At 41.6% G+C, this 20,943-nt stretch overlaps 1 protein-coding gene across 1 annotated transcript in view; it reads left to right on the forward strand.

Moving 5' to 3' along the window:
• Positions 1 to 20,943, forward strand: part of LOC121285595 (voltage-dependent calcium channel subunit alpha-2/delta-1) — a 711,948-nt gene that overhangs the window by 523,976 nt on the left and 167,029 nt on the right. Inside the window, exons 11-12 of the mRNA XM_041202183.1 lie at positions 13,606 to 13,764; positions 16,308 to 16,412. Of these exons, the coding sequence (XP_041058117.1) occupies positions 13,606 to 13,764; positions 16,308 to 16,412 (264 nt within the window). The remainder of the gene's footprint in view (positions 1 to 13,605; positions 13,765 to 16,307; positions 16,413 to 20,943) is intronic.

Raw genomic sequence — 20,943 nt, forward strand, 5'->3', positions numbered from 1 at the left:
AGGACTGAGTTGGCTGTTGTCATTTCCAGTGCCTAGGTTGATGCCAGGTGATCTGTCTGGTTTCATTCCTTTTTTTTTTAATTCATGGGATGTGGGATTCACTTACTAGGCCAGCATTTATTGCCCATCCCTAATTGCCCTTATTCAGAGGGCATGGTGGGATTTGAATGTGGGTGCCCAGAGCATTACCCTGGGTCACTGGATTACAAGTTTAGCGACAATACCACTATGCTATCGCCTCCCTTGTAGCAGTTTGATAAAGCTGAGCAGCTTACTAGGCCATTTCAGAGGACATTTAAGTGTCTACCACATTGCTGTGGTTCTGGAGTCACATGTAGGCCAGACCATGTAAGGACAACAGATTTCCTTCCCTAAAGGACATCAGTGAACCAAATGGGTTTGTACAACAATTGACAATGGTTTCATGGTCATCATTAGACTTTTAATTCCGGATTTTTATTGGATTCAAATTCCACCATCTGCCATGGTGGGATTCAAACTCGGGTCCCCAGAGCATTACCCTGGATCTCTGGATTACCGTCCCAGTATGCGCATATTTTTCTTTTTCGTGTAACTTCCCCTTTACGTATGTATGTAGAATTATTGGGAGTATTGAAGCCATTGTTTTCAGTCCCTGCCACAAACTTTGCTACCACCCACAACTCTGTTTCCTAGCTATCGACTCCGATGGAGTCAGCCCGGAAACTATCTGAGGCTGAATCTCATTGCTGACAACCTTGATGCCACATTTAACATGGCTTGTGATCACACCTCCATGTCATCACTAAGACCACCTATTTCCACCTCCATAACTTTGCCCTGCCTTAGTTCAGCTACTGAAACCCTCATCCATACTTTTGTTACATCTGGGCTTGACTATTCCCATGCACTCTGGGCCAGCTTCCCACATGCTATCCTCCATAAACTTGTGGTCATCAAAATCTCTGCTACATGTGTCATAGCTCACATCAAATCCCATCACCCCATGCTCACTGACCAATACTGGTCCTGGCTGAGTACTGCCTCACGTTTAGAATTCTCACCCGTGTTTTCAAATCTTTCCATTGTCTTGACACTTGATGCTCTGTAATTCCCTTTCATAAACCTCTCCATTCCTTTACCTCTCTTTCCTCCTTTAAGATGCTACTTTAAATTTACCTTTTTGACCAAGCTTTTAGTCATCTGCCCTAATATTCCCTTATGTGGTTTGGTGTCAAATTCTGTTTTATTACACCACTATGAAGTGCCTTGGGATGTTTTATTACTTTAAAGGTGCTGTATAAACACAAGTAATTGATGTTGCAGTATTGTTGTCTCTCTTTCCTATTTCTCTGTAGGACTATATTTCCTGTAATTCAATAAATAGGATTGTGATGGGTTTTTCCTTGCCTGCTCCGCTCTCTATTTTAAATGTTACATTTCCGCACATGCCGTCTGATTCATTCACTCTCTCATTCTGTTGCTCCCTCTCCTCTTCTCTCCACCCCATCCTTCCCACACTTAGCTCAGTAAAGAATTGAAACTAAGCACCTCACTAAATCCACAACTCAGTCCATTAAAGAAATTATATGAAAATATTAGATGAGGCCACCTAAACTGTTGATCAAGCTGGAACAATTTTAATAGATTTCCCCTGGGTTTTCTATGTTAAGTACAACCTGACAAATCACCTGCTATTGTTTGGTACTGAATTTGTGCTTTGTGCTGCAACATGATGGATGCCTGATTATAGCTGTGCCATCAGGATAGCTGCAACAATCAGAGGCCAGACAATTTCCCACAGGGTAAGAATTTAAGAGCAAGTAAACCCAAAGACCTCTATACATATTCTACCAGCATTTATTAAGATTGCAGAGCAAGAAGAGATAATATAAAAAATGGAGCTGCTTGTTCTGTATTGGATTATACTTTCCTCCCATAGCCAACATTAATGAAAAAGTGACAGTGAGCATAAATTGGGCGTCCAACTTTTATTTTGCTAACATTAGTGACTTGGGAAGTATACTTTATTGAAGCCATCAGTAACCTTTACAGTGATGTTTGTGAATGCTGAATGCATCTTTCAAATTAACGTGCCCAATATTCTTTATTATAAAGTACCAAATAAATAAACTGTAAATGCTGCATTTTTCAGACGCATTAGGATTTTGGCAGTACTACTTTGTCAAGACTGCCTACAATCGAAGAGCTATGATTATTAGAGTTTCACCAGTAAATTCATCAAGAGAAATGTTGTACTGCCGAACTCTTGACATTTATTTCTTAATGTGGTCACACATTACAAAATACGCAACCACAAAATCCACTTGAAGAAAGCCCAATCAAGAAAAACCTGACACTATCAATTGGAGTAAACAATGACTATCTTATGCACCATTGTGATATTTTTCAGACGGAAGTATAGCTTTGTGATCTTGCCAAATAAACGTGTATGCAGCAAATGTTATCAGTAGTAAGATTCGATATGAGTGAAAAGAGAATCAGAATCAGTGCAGTATAAATTGGCAGTGCCATAGCTATCATGGTACAGTACTTAACATACATGAAAAAATAAACTAGGTAAAGCATGACAACTGCAGAGTATAATTTACCTCACAACATATTAAAAAAAATGATAGCCAGACAGACCAGCAAACAAATAAACATTTATAATGTTGTGAGATGTCACTGGTTATTTTCAAAGTTGAAACAAATCATTTGCCTGAAGGGTTTTAATTGAGTTTGATTTCCAAATGTCAACCGTTCTTTTCAAAATGAATCATTCTGCCCCCTGGGCACTGTTTCATTTTCCTTCAGACGGTCCCATGTTGACAATCATCAGCCTACCTGAAATATTATGAGCAGTGAATGAATCTTCTCATGAATTGTAAACACTCATGCTATTAACTGAGCTCATCAGACTTTACCTCAACCTCACCAATACTTGCTGATGGAAAACATTTAGAGACAGCACAGTATGACGGATGTGAATCAATGCCCGAAGGCCTATTTTGATCTTTAGTTCACTGAAAATCTCAAATGATATGACTAAAGACCCACATGAATTCCATGTGTTCTCCCTTCAACAATCATGGACAATATCCACTATTGGCTAAATAGTAAACTTGTTTTTTTTTACATATATTTACAATTCCACTACAAATAACAACCAAGTGGAACTTTTCTAGTTTTTTTAGGTGTCTAGCATGCCTATAAACTCATCACAATGCTTATGGTCTAGATTTGTACAGAATTTACTTGCCTTTTGCTTTAAATTCAGCTCAAGGGTTCAGTCCCAATTAGGACTTAAAGTTGCACACTGGTGTTGAAATTTGCACAGGCTGCCTGACCACAAACTTGCAATTTTTTTTTTGTTTGTAATTACAATTTCTCAATCAACACCAAAGGATAACTAATGCTGCCACAATCACTGAAAATCATTATATCAATTTTCAAAATATCCTTGCTTTTGATGTCTTCTGATGCTAGAAAATAGTTAAACAATATAAAACTAAAAATAAATGGCACAATATTTATTTCAGTCATGACATGCAAGGGACTAAATTCAGAGTAATCATTTTATCTCAGGACAAGGATTAGTAAATAAGGATGAGGGTGGCATTGGATTCAAGTACCTTTATCTGTCAAGAAATAAGCCATCAGAGAACTTTTTCATAGATGAAAGTTGATCCTTTAAATGTGGTTAAGTGCTTAGGATGTTTTATTATGTTAAAGGTGCTAGATAAATATAAATTGTTGTTGTAAGATTAGCAGTAAGCCTTTAAAGGTTCCAATTATCCATTAGGAAAACATTAAATAGTGTGCTCCTCCCAAAAAGTTCAGAATCTCACACCCCCATTCTCTTGAAGTTGCCTTTTTATATTTCTTTGTCTTTTATTTCATTGGGTATGGTAGACATTAAATTTCAGTGATTAATACATTTTAAAGAGACAGAACAGAAAGTAACTCCTCATTTCACATACACACACTCATTTAACTTAAATATGAATTGACATTCTGATTATTTTCTGTCAATGATGACCATGCACATTTTTGACAGTTGTAGATGCTATAGAATTAATAAAAAAAAACATGTTTGCTATAAATAAAGAGAAAAGAGTGCTCACATCTTCAGTCTATGCTCAGTACTCATTTTATGTCCCTCTGTTCAAATATTAATTATTTCTTAAACAATTGTATGTGGGCAATGCATTATACAGGAAAGGGGAGTTGGAATGATAGCTTTTCGACAATCATGACAGAAACTCACTGATCAGAAAAAAGCACGGAATGGAATGCAGAAAAAAAATTACTTTAAACAAAGCTTTGAATCCTAATTAATCAAGACATGGTCTATTACTAAGACAAGCTTAAAATCCCACGGATGTCCATAGCAGTTATGCATTTTTTCTAAAATTACTACCATCTCGGAGCAAGTTAGTTTTCCAAGGGAAAAAGCACTTGGAATTGAAAGAGCTGTTGTCAGTTAGGTTCATTCTTTTGCTATTTTTTTTCACACAGTTGGCAGTATACTATTTGCAAGTATTACATTTCATTAACAGCATCCTCGATTCCTATTGTTCCTTGGTACTGTCTGAAAGTTTAAGATAGTTACAACTGGTTTCTACGTCCACACGCAAAGAAAGAATTTTCATTTATATAGCACCTATCATGACCTCAGGACATCCTAAAGCACTTTATCGCAAAATGAGTACTTTTGAAGTGTAGTAACTGTTGTAATGGAAGAAACTTGGCAACCAGGTTTATACATAGCAAGGCCCCACAAACAGCAGTGTATAATGACCAGATTATGTTTTTAGGTGATGATTGATGGATAAATATTGGTCAAGACACCAGGGAGATTTCTGCTGCTCCTCTTTGAAAAGTACAATGCAATCTATTAAATCCACCTGAGCAGGTAACCATGGCCTTCATTTAAAGTCTCATCCAAAGGACATGCAGTACTGTACACAACTCAACACTTCATGCCCAGCCTGATGTGCAGATTTTAAACTTTGAGCTGAAAATTGGGCTGTTTCTGCGATGCCAGTTTTACACTTCAGCAGCGATTTGCAAAGCTACCACCCACCACCACCCCTCCCCCCCAGGTGACTCGGCAAGGTTCTTTTTGTAGCAGTTCCCAACGTAAATCATTTCTTTTTAACCATCAACCTAGGGAAAACAAGTAACCATTTACTCAGTGACAGGCATGTTTACTAGCCTTTGGTGACCAAGTAAGATTGGGATGTTTCCATATGCTGCTTAACAGTCTTTTAATTTCTTACTTTTCAATGATGCAAATATGTATTTCCTCTGCCCTCGTATGACTACTAGCGTAACAAAAATTTATTTTCTGTGAATTACACAACCATCTAATGACCTGGAACTTAATAAGCTGTACAGTGACGATACTTCATTCTTCTGTGAAATCTGACTATAATGGCAACAGCTCCTGGTGACAAAGCTCACTCAAAAGCACCAGATAGTTTGTCCCTTTACCTATCTGATCCTGACCACAAATGAACAATAGTCACTGCTACAATGTGGCTCAGATAAAGATCTTAACCTATGTGAGGAAACTCACAGTCTAATTGCCTGTGGTACCGCATGTTGATAGTACAGTGTTACTGGATCAATGGCACATCAACTGTTTTATCTGTTTGGGTTCAGATGATTCTCATGGGTACTTAAGGTGGAAACAGACACAGGGTTTTTTTTAAAAAAAGAGTGGACTTTAATGTTTCAGGGGTTCTGATCCACTACTATTAAAAGTTGACGAAGAAACCTGCATTTGAAGTTCCTTAGGTGCTCAGAAATATTTATTGCTAAGTGTTCAATTAGTAGGGACTGACAGGTAGAAAACATTGGTGTTTGCAGTTTATTTAATAAATGCCAAATGTGATATTGTTACTGGACTGCTTGATTGCATTGTGTAGAGATCTGATTGAACGAAAGCCAAGGGCAAGGCCTTAGTGCCAAAGCAGCCTCCACGAATTTGGACCAGACATATTGTGTAGGGATGCCTGTGTGAATAGGAGCTACTCCATGTGCTAGAAAACAATGTTTGGTGTGAGAAATTGTTGAATATTTATCATGGTATTTTTCAGATATATTTTCCAAATATTCTGTTGGTGTGATTTGTTTCCATACATTTTAAACCTGTGGCAAGCATTAACGGAAACTGGTTTTGTGTAAAGGCTATGCCACTTGATACTTGGTCAAATGCCCAGAGTCAGAAGCCTTCTATATTTTAAGATTCATTCACAATATCTGTTGCTGTTTCTGCACAATCTGCCTTTTAGAACCTAATCTGGCAAAAAAAAATGTTGTTTGCTGGTCTAGCTATAGACCTGTTGTGCAAACAGTTCTGGGACCCTTGCGTTTCCGGCAGGTGAAGGAGCTAGGGGGCAGAGTTTTACAATCCCATGCCATCATGTAAAATTTCCGTAAAATTCTCTGGGTGGCTTTCCCACATCCTTCCACCCACCCCTGTCCTGTCCACAATTTTACGTGGGATGGGCAAGCCCTAGGCCCGCCCATCTGCACCCAATTGAGGGCCTTAAGTGGCCAAATAATAGCAAAGCCCGGCAAGTTACCCTGCTCAGGCCTTCGGTGGGAAGGGTGGGGGGGGCATCTCCTTCAATGGCCCACTTTCCACATTGGGAGTGCCCCCCTAGACCCCCACCAAGGCCTTCCCTTGGTGGGTGCTCCCTGATGCACACCCCTGGCCTCTCTATCAAGACCCCCCCACCCCCTCTTCCCATCACTGTCCTCCCCCACCCTCAACCAGTGGACTTCACTGCCCTTCTCCGCCGTGAGACCCACCATACTTACATGCTCCTGGACTCCGGGACTTGGAATCTGGGGACTGCTTGTAGTCCCAATCCTGGCCATTGCTGCTGCTGGCACTGCTGGGACTATAGAGCTGCTGGCCAATCAGATTGGCTGGCAGCTTTCTGAGGCTGGACTTCCACTTGATTGCGGGGCATGAGTCCCGTCTCCTGCCAGTTAATGTCCCTTGGAGTACTAAATAGTCTGCAGTGATCGACAGGGATACATAAAACTGCCAACTCTCCATGTTTCCCACCCTACCATCTGAAAAGTCCCACCCAAGAGCACTCTGGACATTCTCCATTATCTATCTGTTTTGGGTGTTTATACTCAAGGAAGGTGAATAAAAGCTACTTCTAGGTATCTGAATCCTTTCTTTGAGCATTAAATATCTAGGATTTTCATGAGTGTCACCTATTTGCTTTGGTGTAGAGGGAAACTCTTGCATGGACTGGTTGGGCTGAATGGCCTGTTTCTGTGCTGTATATCCTATGTAATCCTATGAATCTTACTGCTGCTCTTCTCCACATGAGGAAACATTCTCTCTGTATCCACTGTATAAAAGCCTTTCATAATTCTAAAGGCCTCTATTCGGTCACCCCTCAGCCTTTTTTTTCAAGAGAAAAGAAACCCAGCTTGTCAGTCCTTCTCCTGATATATATATCCACACATTTCTGGTATCTTCTATTCAAATCTTCTCTGCACCCTCTCCAATCCCTCTATCTCCTCTTCGCAATATGGCAACCAGAACTGCATGTACTGTTTTATGTAGCATTCCCTCTGACCTAAGCTGACTTGACTCATCGATCTGTAGAGCCATTTTCACTGTTGTTGGGTGAGATAATCAAGTCTCACCACAGCAAAGAAAATGGTCGGGATTTCCCGGCCCTGTTGTGGCGGGACCCCCATGGGGGATTCAGCAACCCAGCCAAAAGTCCATTGACTTTCAGAGGGCGGGAAAATCCCGCTCAAAGGCTTTTAGTGAAGGCCCAGCTATCCCACAGATAGAAACATATATATTAAACAACTTTAGAAAATGTACTGTTTAGAGTAAGTGATATTTTTCTCCATATAGAACTGGAAGGGTGCCAAGTGGCTTGTATCCTCTTTTGATATCACTAAATAGTCAATAACACTGGGCCAAATGGTCTGCTTCTGTATAATAATCTCCACAAAAGAATGGCCACTTATTTAAATACTATCCATAGAAAATTACACCAATATGTAAACTGATGATATTAAAAAAAATCAATGTCACAATCCTTATGTTTTATACCACTGTAGAACTGTCTAATAGAATTAATATTTCTTTTCTAATAAAGTGGAATAATTAAAGTGTCTTAGATGATTAAATAATAAAATGTAAATGCAAGATAATGGAATCACTAGCATATGTGCGGATGTTGTGATTATGTCAAGAGATAGGTCAGAGTTTGAAATTAAATATTTAGGTAACTTGGTGTCTTGCATGAAAGTCGCTTATAAAACATGTTGACCTGGATATTGGGAGGGACGGGTTAAGCAGGCAGGGACGGAGTTTTGGATGGGAAACCCGTAAGTCTGGGTTTCCCCACATCCTGTGGTATTTTAACTCTACATGTCCCATGCACCTAAAGTGCTGTGACCTGCAAGGCTATGGACCCAGGCGCTGGAAGGTGGGTTTAAAATGGGCAGCTGGTTTTTTTTAAATTTCTTTTTTGACCGGCGCATCTACAATGGGCTGCATGGCCTCTTTCTGTGCTGTAACTTTTCTATGGTTCTATGTGCCTTTGACAAGTTTCTTGCTCAGGAGTCAGCCTGATTGACAGGCTTAGCCTCCAGTCAGGCTGAGAGCTTATGGAGTAGACTGCAGGAACAGATAGGTTGACCCATCAACTGGTCAGATGTTTCAGTCCTTGACCCTGGTGAGATGGAGGCAGATGTATGATCCTGGGGAGGGGAGAATCCAATCCTGAATCCAGTCAGGGGACACCTGACCATGGACTGTGTCAGATTCCGGACCTGGCAAGATGGGATCTGATTCCATACCCAGACTGGGTGTCCAGTGCTGGGAGTGTTCTGATCCTGGGATGAGGGGTTTCAGTCAACTCTGGGGATCTTTGCAGAGTTGTTTGATGGTGGGGATGGGGTGCAGGGGTGGGAGCATGAGTGCCTGGTGCCAAGGAAACCTTCCATTCCTCCTGGTCCACAAGCAGAACTATGGGGGCATTTAATCTCCCCTAAAACTCCACTAAACTATTAGGTTTCCTGAGGCATCAAAAACCTGGCCAGCCAGGATTAAACCTGCAAAGCTTAGAACTTCTTTCTCATTTAGGGGATGAGAATGTTGCTGGCTAGGCTAGTACTTATTGCCCATCCCTAATTGCCCTTGAGAAGGTTACGGTGAGCCACCTTCTTGAACTACTGCAGTCCATCTGGTTCAGGTGTACCCACAGTACTGTTAGGGAGGGAATACCAGATTTTGACCCAGTGGCAATGAAGGAATGGCAATATAGTTCCAAATTAGGGTGACTTGAAGGGTAATTTGCAGGTGGTATTCCCATGTGCCTGCTGCCTCTGTCCTTCTAGCTGGTAGGGGTCAGGGGAGTTGGAAAGTGCTGACATAGGAGCCTTGGTGAGCTGCTGTGATACATCTTCTGGATGATACACACTGTTACCCTTGATGCCAATGGTGGAAGAAGTGAAGCTTTTAAGGTGATGGATGGGGTGCCAATCAAGTGGGCTGCATTGTCCTAAGTGATGCTGAGTTTCTTCTTGTTTTTGGCTTGTGCCTTTTAGACAGGGGGCAGGCCTTGGGAAGTCAGGAGATCAGTTACTCATTGTAGAATTTGCAGCTTCTCACCAGCTGTTGAAGCCACGGTACTTATTTCATTGGTCCAGTTCAGTTACTGGTCAATTGTAACCTCCCGAATGTTGATAGTCAAGGATTCAGTGATTATAATGCCATTGAATATCAAGGGGACATGATTAGGTTCTCTCTTGTTGGAGATGGTCATTGTAGGTACGTGTGTGGCACAAATGTTACTTGCCAATTATCAGCCCAAGCCCGAATGTTGTCCAGGTTTTGTTGCACATGGACTGCTTAATGATCTGAGGGGCCGTGAATGGTACTGAACATTGTGCAATAATCAGCGACCTTATGAAGGAGGGAATGCCGATAATGAAGCAAATGAGGATGGTTGGGTCTAGGATTGAGAGTAGACTGATGTTCTGGTAATTGGCCAGATTGGATTTGACCTGATTATTGTAGGCAGGATGAATCTGGGCAATTTTCCCACACTGTTGCATAAATACCAGTATTGTAGCTGTACTGGAAAAGCTTGGCTAGGAGTGCGGCTAGTTTTGAAGCACATGTCTTCAGTACTGCAGCTGGGAAGGTGTCACAAGGCCCACGGCCTATATCCTATGCTGTCAGAGGCTGCAAGCCTCTTATGGTAGATTTTGCGTGGGGACAAATTAACTGGCCCCCCCCCCGACCTAAAAGCCTGTTGGCATCTCACCTAACAGAAATCTGGCTGCCCTGCAGTGATATTATACTGGGAGCTGCCTTAATTGGTTCCGAGTGGGACTTCTGCCTCCCATCGGGATCATGTTGAGATCAAAAAAGAGGAGGTGAAAGGTGTCTTGAAGGATATTAAGGTGGATAAGTCCCCAGGGCCAGATGGGATCTACTCCAGAGTACAGAGGGAGGCAAGGGAGGAGATTGCTGGGGCCTTGACAGAAATCTTTGTATCCTCACTGGCTACGGGTGAGGTCCCAGAGGACTGGAGAATGGCCAATGTTGTTCCATTGTTTAAGAAGGGTAGCAGGGATAATCCAGGAAATTACAGGCCGATGAGCCTTATGTCAATGGTAGGGAAATTATTGGAGAAGATTCTTCGTGACAGGATTTACTACCATTTGGAAGCAAATGGGCGTATTAGTGAGAGGCAGCATGGTTTTGTGGAGGGGAGGTCGTGTCTCACTAACTTGATCGAGTTTTTCGAGGGAGTGACAAAGATGATCGACGATGGAAGGGCAGTGGATTTTATATAGATGGATTTCAGTAAGGCCTTTGACAAGGTCCCTCATGGCAGACTGGTACAGAAGGTAAATTCGCACAGGCTCAGAGATGAGCTGGCAAGATGGATACAGAATTGGCTTGGTCATAGAAGACAGAGGGTAGCAGTGGAAGGGTGCTTTTCTGAATGGAGAGCTGTGACTAGTGGAGTTCCACAGGGATCAGTGCTGGGACCTTTGTTGTTTGTAGTATACATAGATGATTTGGAGGAAAATGTAACTGGGCTAATTAGCAAGTTTGCAGACGACACTAAGGTTGGAGGAGTTGCAGATAGTGAAGAGGATTGTCAAAGGATACAATGGGATATAGATCGGTTGGAGACTTGGGCGGAGAAATGGCAGATGGAGTTTAATCCGGACAAATGCGAGGTAATGCATTTTGGAAGGTCTAATACAGGCAGGAATTATACAGTAAATGGCAGAACCCTTAAGTGCATTGACAGGCAGAGGGATCTGGGTGTACAGGTCCACAAGTCACTGAAAGTGGCAACGCAGGTGGATAAGGTAGGCAGGAAGGCATTTGGCATGCTTGCCTTCATTGGCAGGGGTATTGAGTATAAAAGCTGGGAAGTCGTGCTGCAGCTGTATAGAACCTTGGTTAGGCCACACTTGGAATATTGTGTGCATTTCTGGTCGCCACATTACCAGAAGGATATTGAGGTGTTGGAGAGGGTGCAGAGAACGTTTATCAGGATGCTGCCTGGTCTGGAGGTTATTAGCTATGAGGAGAGGTTGGAGAAACTCGGATTATTCTCACTAGAGTGACGGAGATTGAGGGGCGACTTGATAGAAGTTTACAAAATTATGAGTGGCATGGACAGAGTAGATAGTCGGAAGCTTTTTCCCAGGGTGGAAGGGTCAATTACTAGGGGACATAGATTTAAGGTGAGAGGAGAAAACTATAGAGGAGATGTGCGGGGCAAGTTTTTTACGCAGAGGGTAGTGAGTGTCTGGAATTCGCTGCCAGAGGAGGTGGTGGAAGCAGGTATGATAGTGGTGTTTAAGAGGTAGCTTAACAAATACATGAATAGGATGGGAATAGAGGGATACGGACCCCGAAAGTGCAAAATGTTTTAGTTGACGGGCAATATGATCGGCGCAGGCTTGGAGGGCCGAAGGGCCTATTCCTGTGCTGTACTTTTCTTTGTTCTTTTTTCTTTGTTCTTTGAAGTCCTGCCATAGAGAGCTGCCAGCCAATCTTTTTGGCTAGTAGCTCTATGGCACCAGCAGCGCTAGAAGGGTGTAGTGGCCACTGCTGGGACTACAGCAGTACCGAATAAGATGTCTCCTGCACTTGAGGTACACTCACCACCACCTTTTTGGGGATTTTGGGCAGGCCAGGCAAGGGACCCCACTGAGTGGGGGAGGGTAGTGGGAATAGAGTCAGAGAGGCTGTGGGGGTATCATCTTGCATGGGGTAGGGGTTGCCCCTCTTTGGTCACAGAGAGGTATCTCTCCTATTTCCTGCCAGACAGTAGCTCACACAGTGAAAGCTGCCAGGCTGCTCGACTTGATCCCCACTGACCAAAAAATTGTGGTGGAGGTAGATTGAGGCCCTTAAGTGGCAGTTAATTGGCCACCAAGTGGTCTCAATAGGCCTAAGGGTGGGCAGGCCGCCTGATGCCTTACCTGGCCCCTGTGATATGGAGGACAGGGCCGGGGTTGTGTGGGGGGGGTGGTGGTGAGCGGGTGGGAAGGTGGCAGGCTGGCTACCCACTTTATCTTGTGAGGGCAACATCCCCCCTCCCCCACCTTCAAATATGCTGGGGTAGGGGCCATGTGAAATTCAGTCCCACTGAAATGTTTAACTTGCAAATCTGCATCCTGGGACCAAGTTGGCTGTCCCCGCCCCCCCCCCCCCCCCCCCCCCCCCCCCCACCACCCTTCTGCCTCTGTTAAACCTGGAAAAAGACAGGTTGGTCTTGATGCTGAGATTCTCTAACTTCTTAACCTTTGACCCCACCCCAACCCATCTGCTAAGACCCTGCCCATTGTCATAGTCAAAAGTCATGATCTTTTCAATACTTGGACCCAAATTAATAGCCTGGAAATTTCTATTGGCAAATCATCATTAATAGATTCATGAAGATCCTTTGTCTATTATTTCAGCAGAGTAACAAATTAATTTTAAATAACTAATTGATGACTTGCATTAAAATAATGGATAGAACAATAGCATATAAGCTCATTAAATACTTGTGTTTTTATATTGAGATTGGTGTCAGATGGTGTTTCATATGAAGGAGCTATAAAAGCTGGATAGTAAGTATGAGCTGTCATGGCTGTAGGCTGCTTTACCTCCCAAATTTCTCCCTTGATCTCCTACAGTTATGGAGGCATGCTGCAGTATGGTTTCATGTCACCTGGCACCTTCAGGTACAGTGACTAAGTCAGCTTCAGCAGGATTTCAACTGGGGGGTTGCACAACTTATTCATCCCTTGTCGAACACCCAATATGCACACTTTCCAGCAAAGGTCATTGGACAGCAGTGAAGAAGTAGGGTTCAGGCCAGAGAGCTCATGAGAGCAGCTAGTCTATATGGAATGGCATCAGCTGGGATCAGTTCATCAGCACAAACCAGTGACTGAACCTGGGCTTCCTTTGTTTGTGGTCTGCGTAGCTTAGCCTGACACCAGGCAAGTACCAACTGGACCATTTGAGTGTGGGACCAAATTATTTAACCTATTTATATAATGCTTTTTATTGAAACCCCTTTTTCTTTTATCATATTTCAGTTCAACAATCAAGCAAAATCTGTCAGCTGCTTCAGACATCTTGTGCAAGCCAATGTCCGGAATAAGAAGGTTCTCAAAGATGCGGTTAACCAAATACAGGCAAAAGGAATCACTGACTATAAAAAAGGGTTTACATTTGCTTTTGAGCAGTTGCTAAATGTAAGTAGCATCATTCCTGCTCCAAATGATTGTATGGATGACACCATATTGAATTTAGGTTTGAAATTATGCTAAATATTTAGCAGTCATATTCAGTTTTAAATCAATGGAATTAAATGCAAAGTATGCTAATAATTTCAAACTTAAGAAAAACAAGAAAATATCAATGTTACATATACCATCTGATCAGTGAGTAGCTAAGGGACAATTTAGTTTGTGTTCTGATAGATGCAGAAACCTAAAAACAAAGTAAATTAAAATGTTCCTAACAAATTGGAGTTGTGTTTGAGATTCAGCATCCCAGTGTTGTAGATTCGTAGAATCATAGAGTGGAATTTTATTGTCCCCTGCCTGTGGGCTTGAAGGCGGGGGCTTTATTCAATCTAGTGTGTGGCCTACCTGCCGCCTTTCCACTCATCCCTGACCTGTCTCCCATTTTACGGGGGGGGGCGGCGGTGGGGGAGTCGGGCAGTGCAGTTCCTGCCCCCGCTCCCCCTGGGCCTATTGAGGCCGCTTAACTGCCCCACCCCCCCAACCACTGCTGATCTTTTACCCACAGCAGGGGGGAGGCCAAGCCTGGCAGCTTTTATTGGGTGAGCTGGTGTCAGGCAAGAAGGGCAGGGCACCACCTTTGGGGGTCCCCTTTGCCAATCAGAGCCACCACCCAACATGGTGAATGTTAGATGGTGGTGGGGCAGCTGGTATCAACAGGGATGCATTCCCCATTGACACTCTGGCTGGCAGGGCGGGAAACCCCACCATTGAAAAATTCTGCCCATAGATTCGTAGAATCCTGCAGCACCTGAAGGAGGCCATTCAGCTCATCATGCCTGTGCAGGAACTATCCAATTAGCCTCACTCCCCCTACTCTTTCCCCATTGTCCTGTATATTTTTCCCCTTCAAGTATTTAACCAATTCTCTTTTGAAAGGTATATTGAATATGCTTCAATTATCCTTTCTGGCAGTTTATTTCAGATCACTACTGACTGTGAAAAAATGTTTTCTCATGTTGCCTTTGATGCTTTTTTCAGTCACTTTAAATCTGACCCTTCAGACACTGGAAAAAGGTTTTCCTTATTTACATTCATGATTTTGAACATCCCTACCAAATCTCCCCTTAACCTTCACTGTTTGAAGGAGCATATCCCAGCTTCTCCATTGTCTCCAAGTTTCATGCCAGTGATTGTAATGTAAATGTAGAGGTTCTATGCTGTCTTGTGAAAACTGCCCATCACTACAAACAATTCGTATAGAATTGGAATCTATATCTCAATTAACAGGCTGAGCAAAGTTAGTCCTCTTTCTTTTCGTATTTGCACATAAACCTTTTTATACTAATGGAGTTAGGCTGCACTTATTTCCATTCAGCCACCTTGCTACGGAATAAAGAAGAGGATGTGAGATATTTAAAATGTGGAAAAAGATAAGAATGTCACTTTAATATTCACTTATGGTATCAACACTTTTTAAAAAAATAACATTGCTTTTATGAAGTAGGGAATCCTGTTTAAATAGATTACCATCATGTGTGTATGATGGTGCATTAACACCATAATTATAGCATTGGTGCAAAGCAAAACCACTTCACACATGCTACAGTTTCAATCTATATGGACTCTTTAAAAATAACAAAGGGAACAAAGATATTAGCATGTGGCAGAAGTGGAGTATTGTTATCCATTAAGTATTCTTATGTACATATAGGGTTAAAAGTTGGTTAGACTCAGAGAAAATGATGCTGTGATACACAACTGACCAAAATATAAACCTTTTGCCTGGTCATTTAATGGATAGAGGAGCCTGACCATTCAACTCGGGTGCAATTGTGTTAGCATGGCAGTTTATTTTTTTAATCAACTGAGGGGCCTATAAATACTGTGTATCTGTAATGTGTGATTGTTTCTGTTCACTTACCCATTTACTGTTGAATAAATCAGTTAGGAGTTTATAGCCTAAGCCACTGCCTAGTGAAATGTTGATTGTGATGCCTCCTGGAATTGAGAAAGATGGTATGAGGGCCTGTGATATAACCAGAGCCCTGGATTACAATATTGCGAGTTTTCTATTTGATTCCTGGGCTTACAACAAATTACTTAGATATTGGGCAGATAAAGACGTGTTCCAGGTTATTGAGAGCAAGGGCTCACTAATAGGAATGGTCTGAAACAGTAACCTTGAAGAATATTTGGAGTAAAAAAAACCCTGAAATGTTTGGAAGCCCACAAGCTTGAGAAACTGAACTTAAAGACCAGACTGTCTAAAAATAGATTGTTATTTTATCAAAACATGTCAGTGTGGAATACAATGTGTTTGAGAAGCACCTTATGCATTTTAAAATGAAAGAAAGTGAATCAATGTTAGAATAATGTTCATAAAAGCAAAATACTGCGGATGCGAGAAATCTGAAATAAAAACATTGTTGTCAAAATTCAGCAGGTTTGGCAGCATCAGTGGGGAGAGAGATACAGTTAACACTTTTGAGTCCAATATGACTCTTCTTTGGAACTGTATTATATTAATGTTCCCTATTCTTTTATTGCAGTTCAATGTGTCCAGAGCTAATTGCAACAAGATAATTATGCTATTCACAGATGGTGGAGAAGAGAGAGCCCAGGAAATCTTTACAACGTACAACCAGGACAAAAAAGTCAGTACCCATAAAATTATTGGTTTTGATACAAAGATGCAATGCCAATACTAAAATTGATACTACAGATTTGGCATGAGTAGAAATGATCTAAGTGAATTTGGCTCACATACAATCTACTGTAACCCAATAGAGGGCACATTTTGTCTTGTTTGCAGAAATCAACTTACTGGGACCTGATCCAGTCAAAGATTTTCTTTGGCCAAGAATTATTCAGCATAACTTAAAAATTTAATATGCCTTAACAGACTTGCAGACGTAATAGTGTTGTAAACCTGGAAATGTAAATGTTTCCCTAGAGGTGAATAATTTTTCTTAATTAGAAAGTGAAACAATGACTGGAGTCAGATTAATCTCTTTGCCAAAATTTTACAGTGTAATTCTTTGAATTATTGTAACAATACCTCTTCAATATTATAATGTAATGTCATGAATGCACTCATAAATCAAATGATATTGTTCAGAAAAACTTCCACCAAGAACAAAACCAAGGCAAGGCATCGCGAATACATTAGATGTTGATGTTAACATTCAATCTCCTTAAATGAAAACAGAAAATGCTGGAAAAACTCAGCAGGTCTGGCAACATCTGTGGAGAGAGAAACAGAGTTAACATTTCGAGTCCGTATACTCTTCTTAGAAGAGCAGTGCTTCTTCAAGGTAGGCATTCCTGGAAGAGAAATGGCAGTGAATTAAACACTAAGATAAAAGCAAAATACTGCGGATGCTGGAAATCTGAAATAAAAACAGAAAATGCTGGAAAAATTCACCAGGCTTGGCAGCATCCGTGGAGAGGGAAATAGAGTTAACGTTTCAAGCCCGTATGACTCTTCTTCAACCTCCTTCTTTTGCTGATTCACAAAAACGTTTTCTGAGTAAGTACAAGACACTTATTGGTAGAGTATACAGAACAGACTTTATTGAAATCTGGGGATTGTGACAGTGAGACGGTGATTGGCCTAACTATATAAAGAGAGAGCAGTTTTCTCGTTTCTGTATCCTTCGAGTACTGTGAAGAATTATTGAAAACTATTCTCCTTTATATTTTATATTTTGCTACATCAAAGGTACATATCACATATAAGACAAAAATTACTCTAGCCACCAACATTACACTTGAATCATTTATGGCTGATGCTACTGTTACACATTTCCTTGCACAAACACTTTTCATATATAACAATTAGACTTTAGGGGAAGAAGACAAGTTGTTCTTTCCCCTCACAAAAGCCACCTGTTCACCTTGGAAAGTCTGCTCTATCTCTACAAAGAGACTTTGCTATAGTAACCCTTCACTGCCCAAGATGTCCAATATATAACTTTTCAGAATGTCCAACAGTTGGTAGAGCCAATTCTGGAATAAAGAAAAATCCATTTGTTGATGCCTCATTCTCCTAGCCTTTAAACAATCTCTCCATCAAAATTCCCCAGATTTTGTGGTTAAAACAGCTGTAAGATTATTAGCACTCACTGTTATTATAGAGTAAATTAAATAGCAACAGCACTTTGCCCAGTGACTCATTATTGAAACACATGGAACATTTGAAGTTATTTACTTACCAACTAGATTCTCAAATAAACTTGCCAGAGAAAGGTAATCCTTATCTGTCCTAGTGTAAGTAGATTTTCAACTGTGTGATAAGCCTTAATTACAACTGAACAAGCTTTCTGGCATTTAACAAATCTGGAGTCCTCTTCCTTCGAATTTTAATTATGGTTAGATATTTAAAAAGCTATAATATTTAAATGAAGAAGTGGTTTTTACTTTAACCTTGTCTCTTTATTTCTAACTCTCTTAATCCCATCTTTTTCTCCTTTCTTCATTTCATTTTGTTTCCAAGATCTGACATTGAATTAAATAGGCTAACTTATACTTCCTAGTTTGGACACTGCAGGGGTGAAATTGGTCTCTGCCAGCAGCATGAAAGGTACTCATAGCAAATTTACAGCCTGCTATTTATGGCACCAGCTTTTACTTTCCATTGACTTGGAAAATATTGTCAAAATTCCTAATTTCAAACAAAATAAAAGTGACAGTGAGTCTAGGAAACATGTCTCCAGCAAGAGTTTGAACCATTGTTCTACAAACTGTTGTGGAAAGAAGATTGGACACTGAAAAATCGGCTGTTGATTTGCTACAAGCCCATATTGCTGTGTTATTACTGACCAATTTCACCCCCTGGATGTTTCAGTAAGGATTCTGAAATCTGATTGATTAAGGAGATATCCAGCTACGTACCCTGTTCACACAGGTCCCCAGGGCTGCTGGAGCAGGCACTGTGCTGGTTTTGATTCCTAATTACTGCATATTCCTATGCAAAAACCCAGGGAAAGCCTATTGGTGTTAGCTGTTACAAAATATTCCCTCTTGTCATTTTAAGATCATTGTGGCCATTTTCAGTTAAGTTTATTATGTTCTTGGGTTTTACTGATATTTCCTCGTGTTCAGGACCACCCTTATCAATGAGCTGTCATATTTTGAGGTTTGTTAATGAATTAATCTAGGAGGAACTTTGAATAATTGATTTTGAAATGTTGCTATTAAGTTAAATTAAATTTAACTCAACGTTCAGCTTTTAGGAATGCGAATTCCAATTTAGCCAAAACATCTGTGCTGAATATTGATGCTTGCTTGCCACATCAGCATGAAAAAATGGAGGCTTGTTAAAGACGTTCCAATGAACATGCACACAAGCGAGTAGATTTAGATTACTGGGTGACTGATTGGTGCAGCACACTAATCAGTCAAAAGATCTCTGTCATTTTGAGGCTCTGGCCGCACCTAAATTTGCCAGGCGAGTTACCGACTGTCAGTCGGACGCACCAAAGCAGCTTGTTGGATTGAAGACAGGGCGGCCGCCAGCAATCTAGATTGCAGTTGAGAGGAGTTGGGGCCCCAGAATGGCAGAAATCCAGATTAGTTTTGTGGGTCCTGAGGTTGCACTCTTGTTCCTCGAGGGCCTTTAAAAATTATTCAACACTTTTGAGGACTTGGTGGAGCTGTTCGGAGCCGGCAGGCAATCGATGTTCCAGCTATTTTTTATAGGGCACTTATTTCCATCCTTAAAAGGGACTCTCATTGGATCAGGCAGATGCTTTGGAGCTGTTGGTAGGATCTTTTTATAATAGAATTGGCTGGGACCCCATTTTAAGGTTGTTACTGCCCCATTAATATGAGGTAAGGCTGGAGCAGGTTACCTGGAGCCCAATTTACAGGTGCGCTAAAGCATTTAGTCAGCAACCAAAAGGGCCACAGAGACCAGTTTGGACCTTTTATCCAGTTTGATCTGGTAAGAAAGTCAGACACATGCACTGTCAGCTCCCTGCTTAAGTTGAAATTGGCTTGTTTCAGATGGGGCGGGGCTCACTCGCCGACGTCATTTAGATTTTCAGTTTTGCGGACACACAGCCGAATTGGCTGCGCGCCCGCTAAACTGTCAAAGACCTATTAAGGCCATTAAAAAAACAATTAACGTGATTGATGGACCTGCCCATCCAACCTTAAGGTTGGCGGGCAGGCCAGGAGCCCAGGCGGGCTTCTGAAAAAACATGAAACATGTCATATGAGGGGACATGTCAGTAATTTCTTTTCTCATCTTTATTTAATGTTTCAAACCTGAGCACACTCTCGACTCAGGGAACCGCCCCCACCGGCCCGCACAGGAAGTGCATAGCGTTTCCTGGTGGACATCACGCTGGGTGGGCCTCTATTGGCCCGCCCACGTAAAATGGCGACACGCTCCCAACTGGGGGCGCCAATTGGGAACCCGCTCGCTCATGCCTGCTCCCGCACAACCCCCCCAATGGGGGGAAGATCCTTCCCTCAGAAAATGTATGAAACCTGCTTTGATAACATTTTGTTGCAAGGAGTGTTACAAGAATGTTTTGTTACAGGGAGTTTTATAAAAAAGGATTAAAATTCACTGTTAACATTATTTTGTCCCCTTGCACAGTTTATCACAGATAAATCAGCCGGCTAGTTTATAATTCACTTTGTCTCACTAGAGTGTTCATCAACTCACCTTCTGCAACATAGAAAAGAGTACTGAGGTCGAATGCGAAATGATGATATTCAATTCACATAATATGAGATTTCATTTATCAATGGTTAAAATGGAGAACCTCAGTGTTCTGCATGCTGCTCAGTCTCTCAGTCTCTAACACGTTGCATAGGTCCTGTGTCCTTGGCATCTTGCTCAGCCTCTGGGTAACTGTTGTGCTACAACCTGAGGGTCATACTGTTGTATGCCTAGATATTGGGCAATGAACATGAACTCCTAATTGTAGAGGACCATGAGGCCTGCCCACGGCACCCACTGACATTAAACCCAGGAGAAAATCTAGTGCAGGCCTGGAATTTGTAATATTCCCTATGGACCAAAATGTGATGTTATGCACACATTACCCAGTATTAACACATTGCCCTTGTGGCTGTATTTACTCACATGCTCCCTTGCAATCTCCTGGACTTCAGAAAGACTCCTACAGATTGTGGTTTCAGCTAGAAACTACAGACAGATTTATTAAAAGT

The sequence above is a fragment of the Carcharodon carcharias genome, chromosome 13 (assembly GCF_017639515.1).
Source record: "Carcharodon carcharias isolate sCarCar2 chromosome 13, sCarCar2.pri, whole genome shotgun sequence".
In the NCBI taxonomy this organism is placed as follows: Eukaryota; Metazoa; Chordata; class Chondrichthyes; order Lamniformes; family Lamnidae; genus Carcharodon; species Carcharodon carcharias.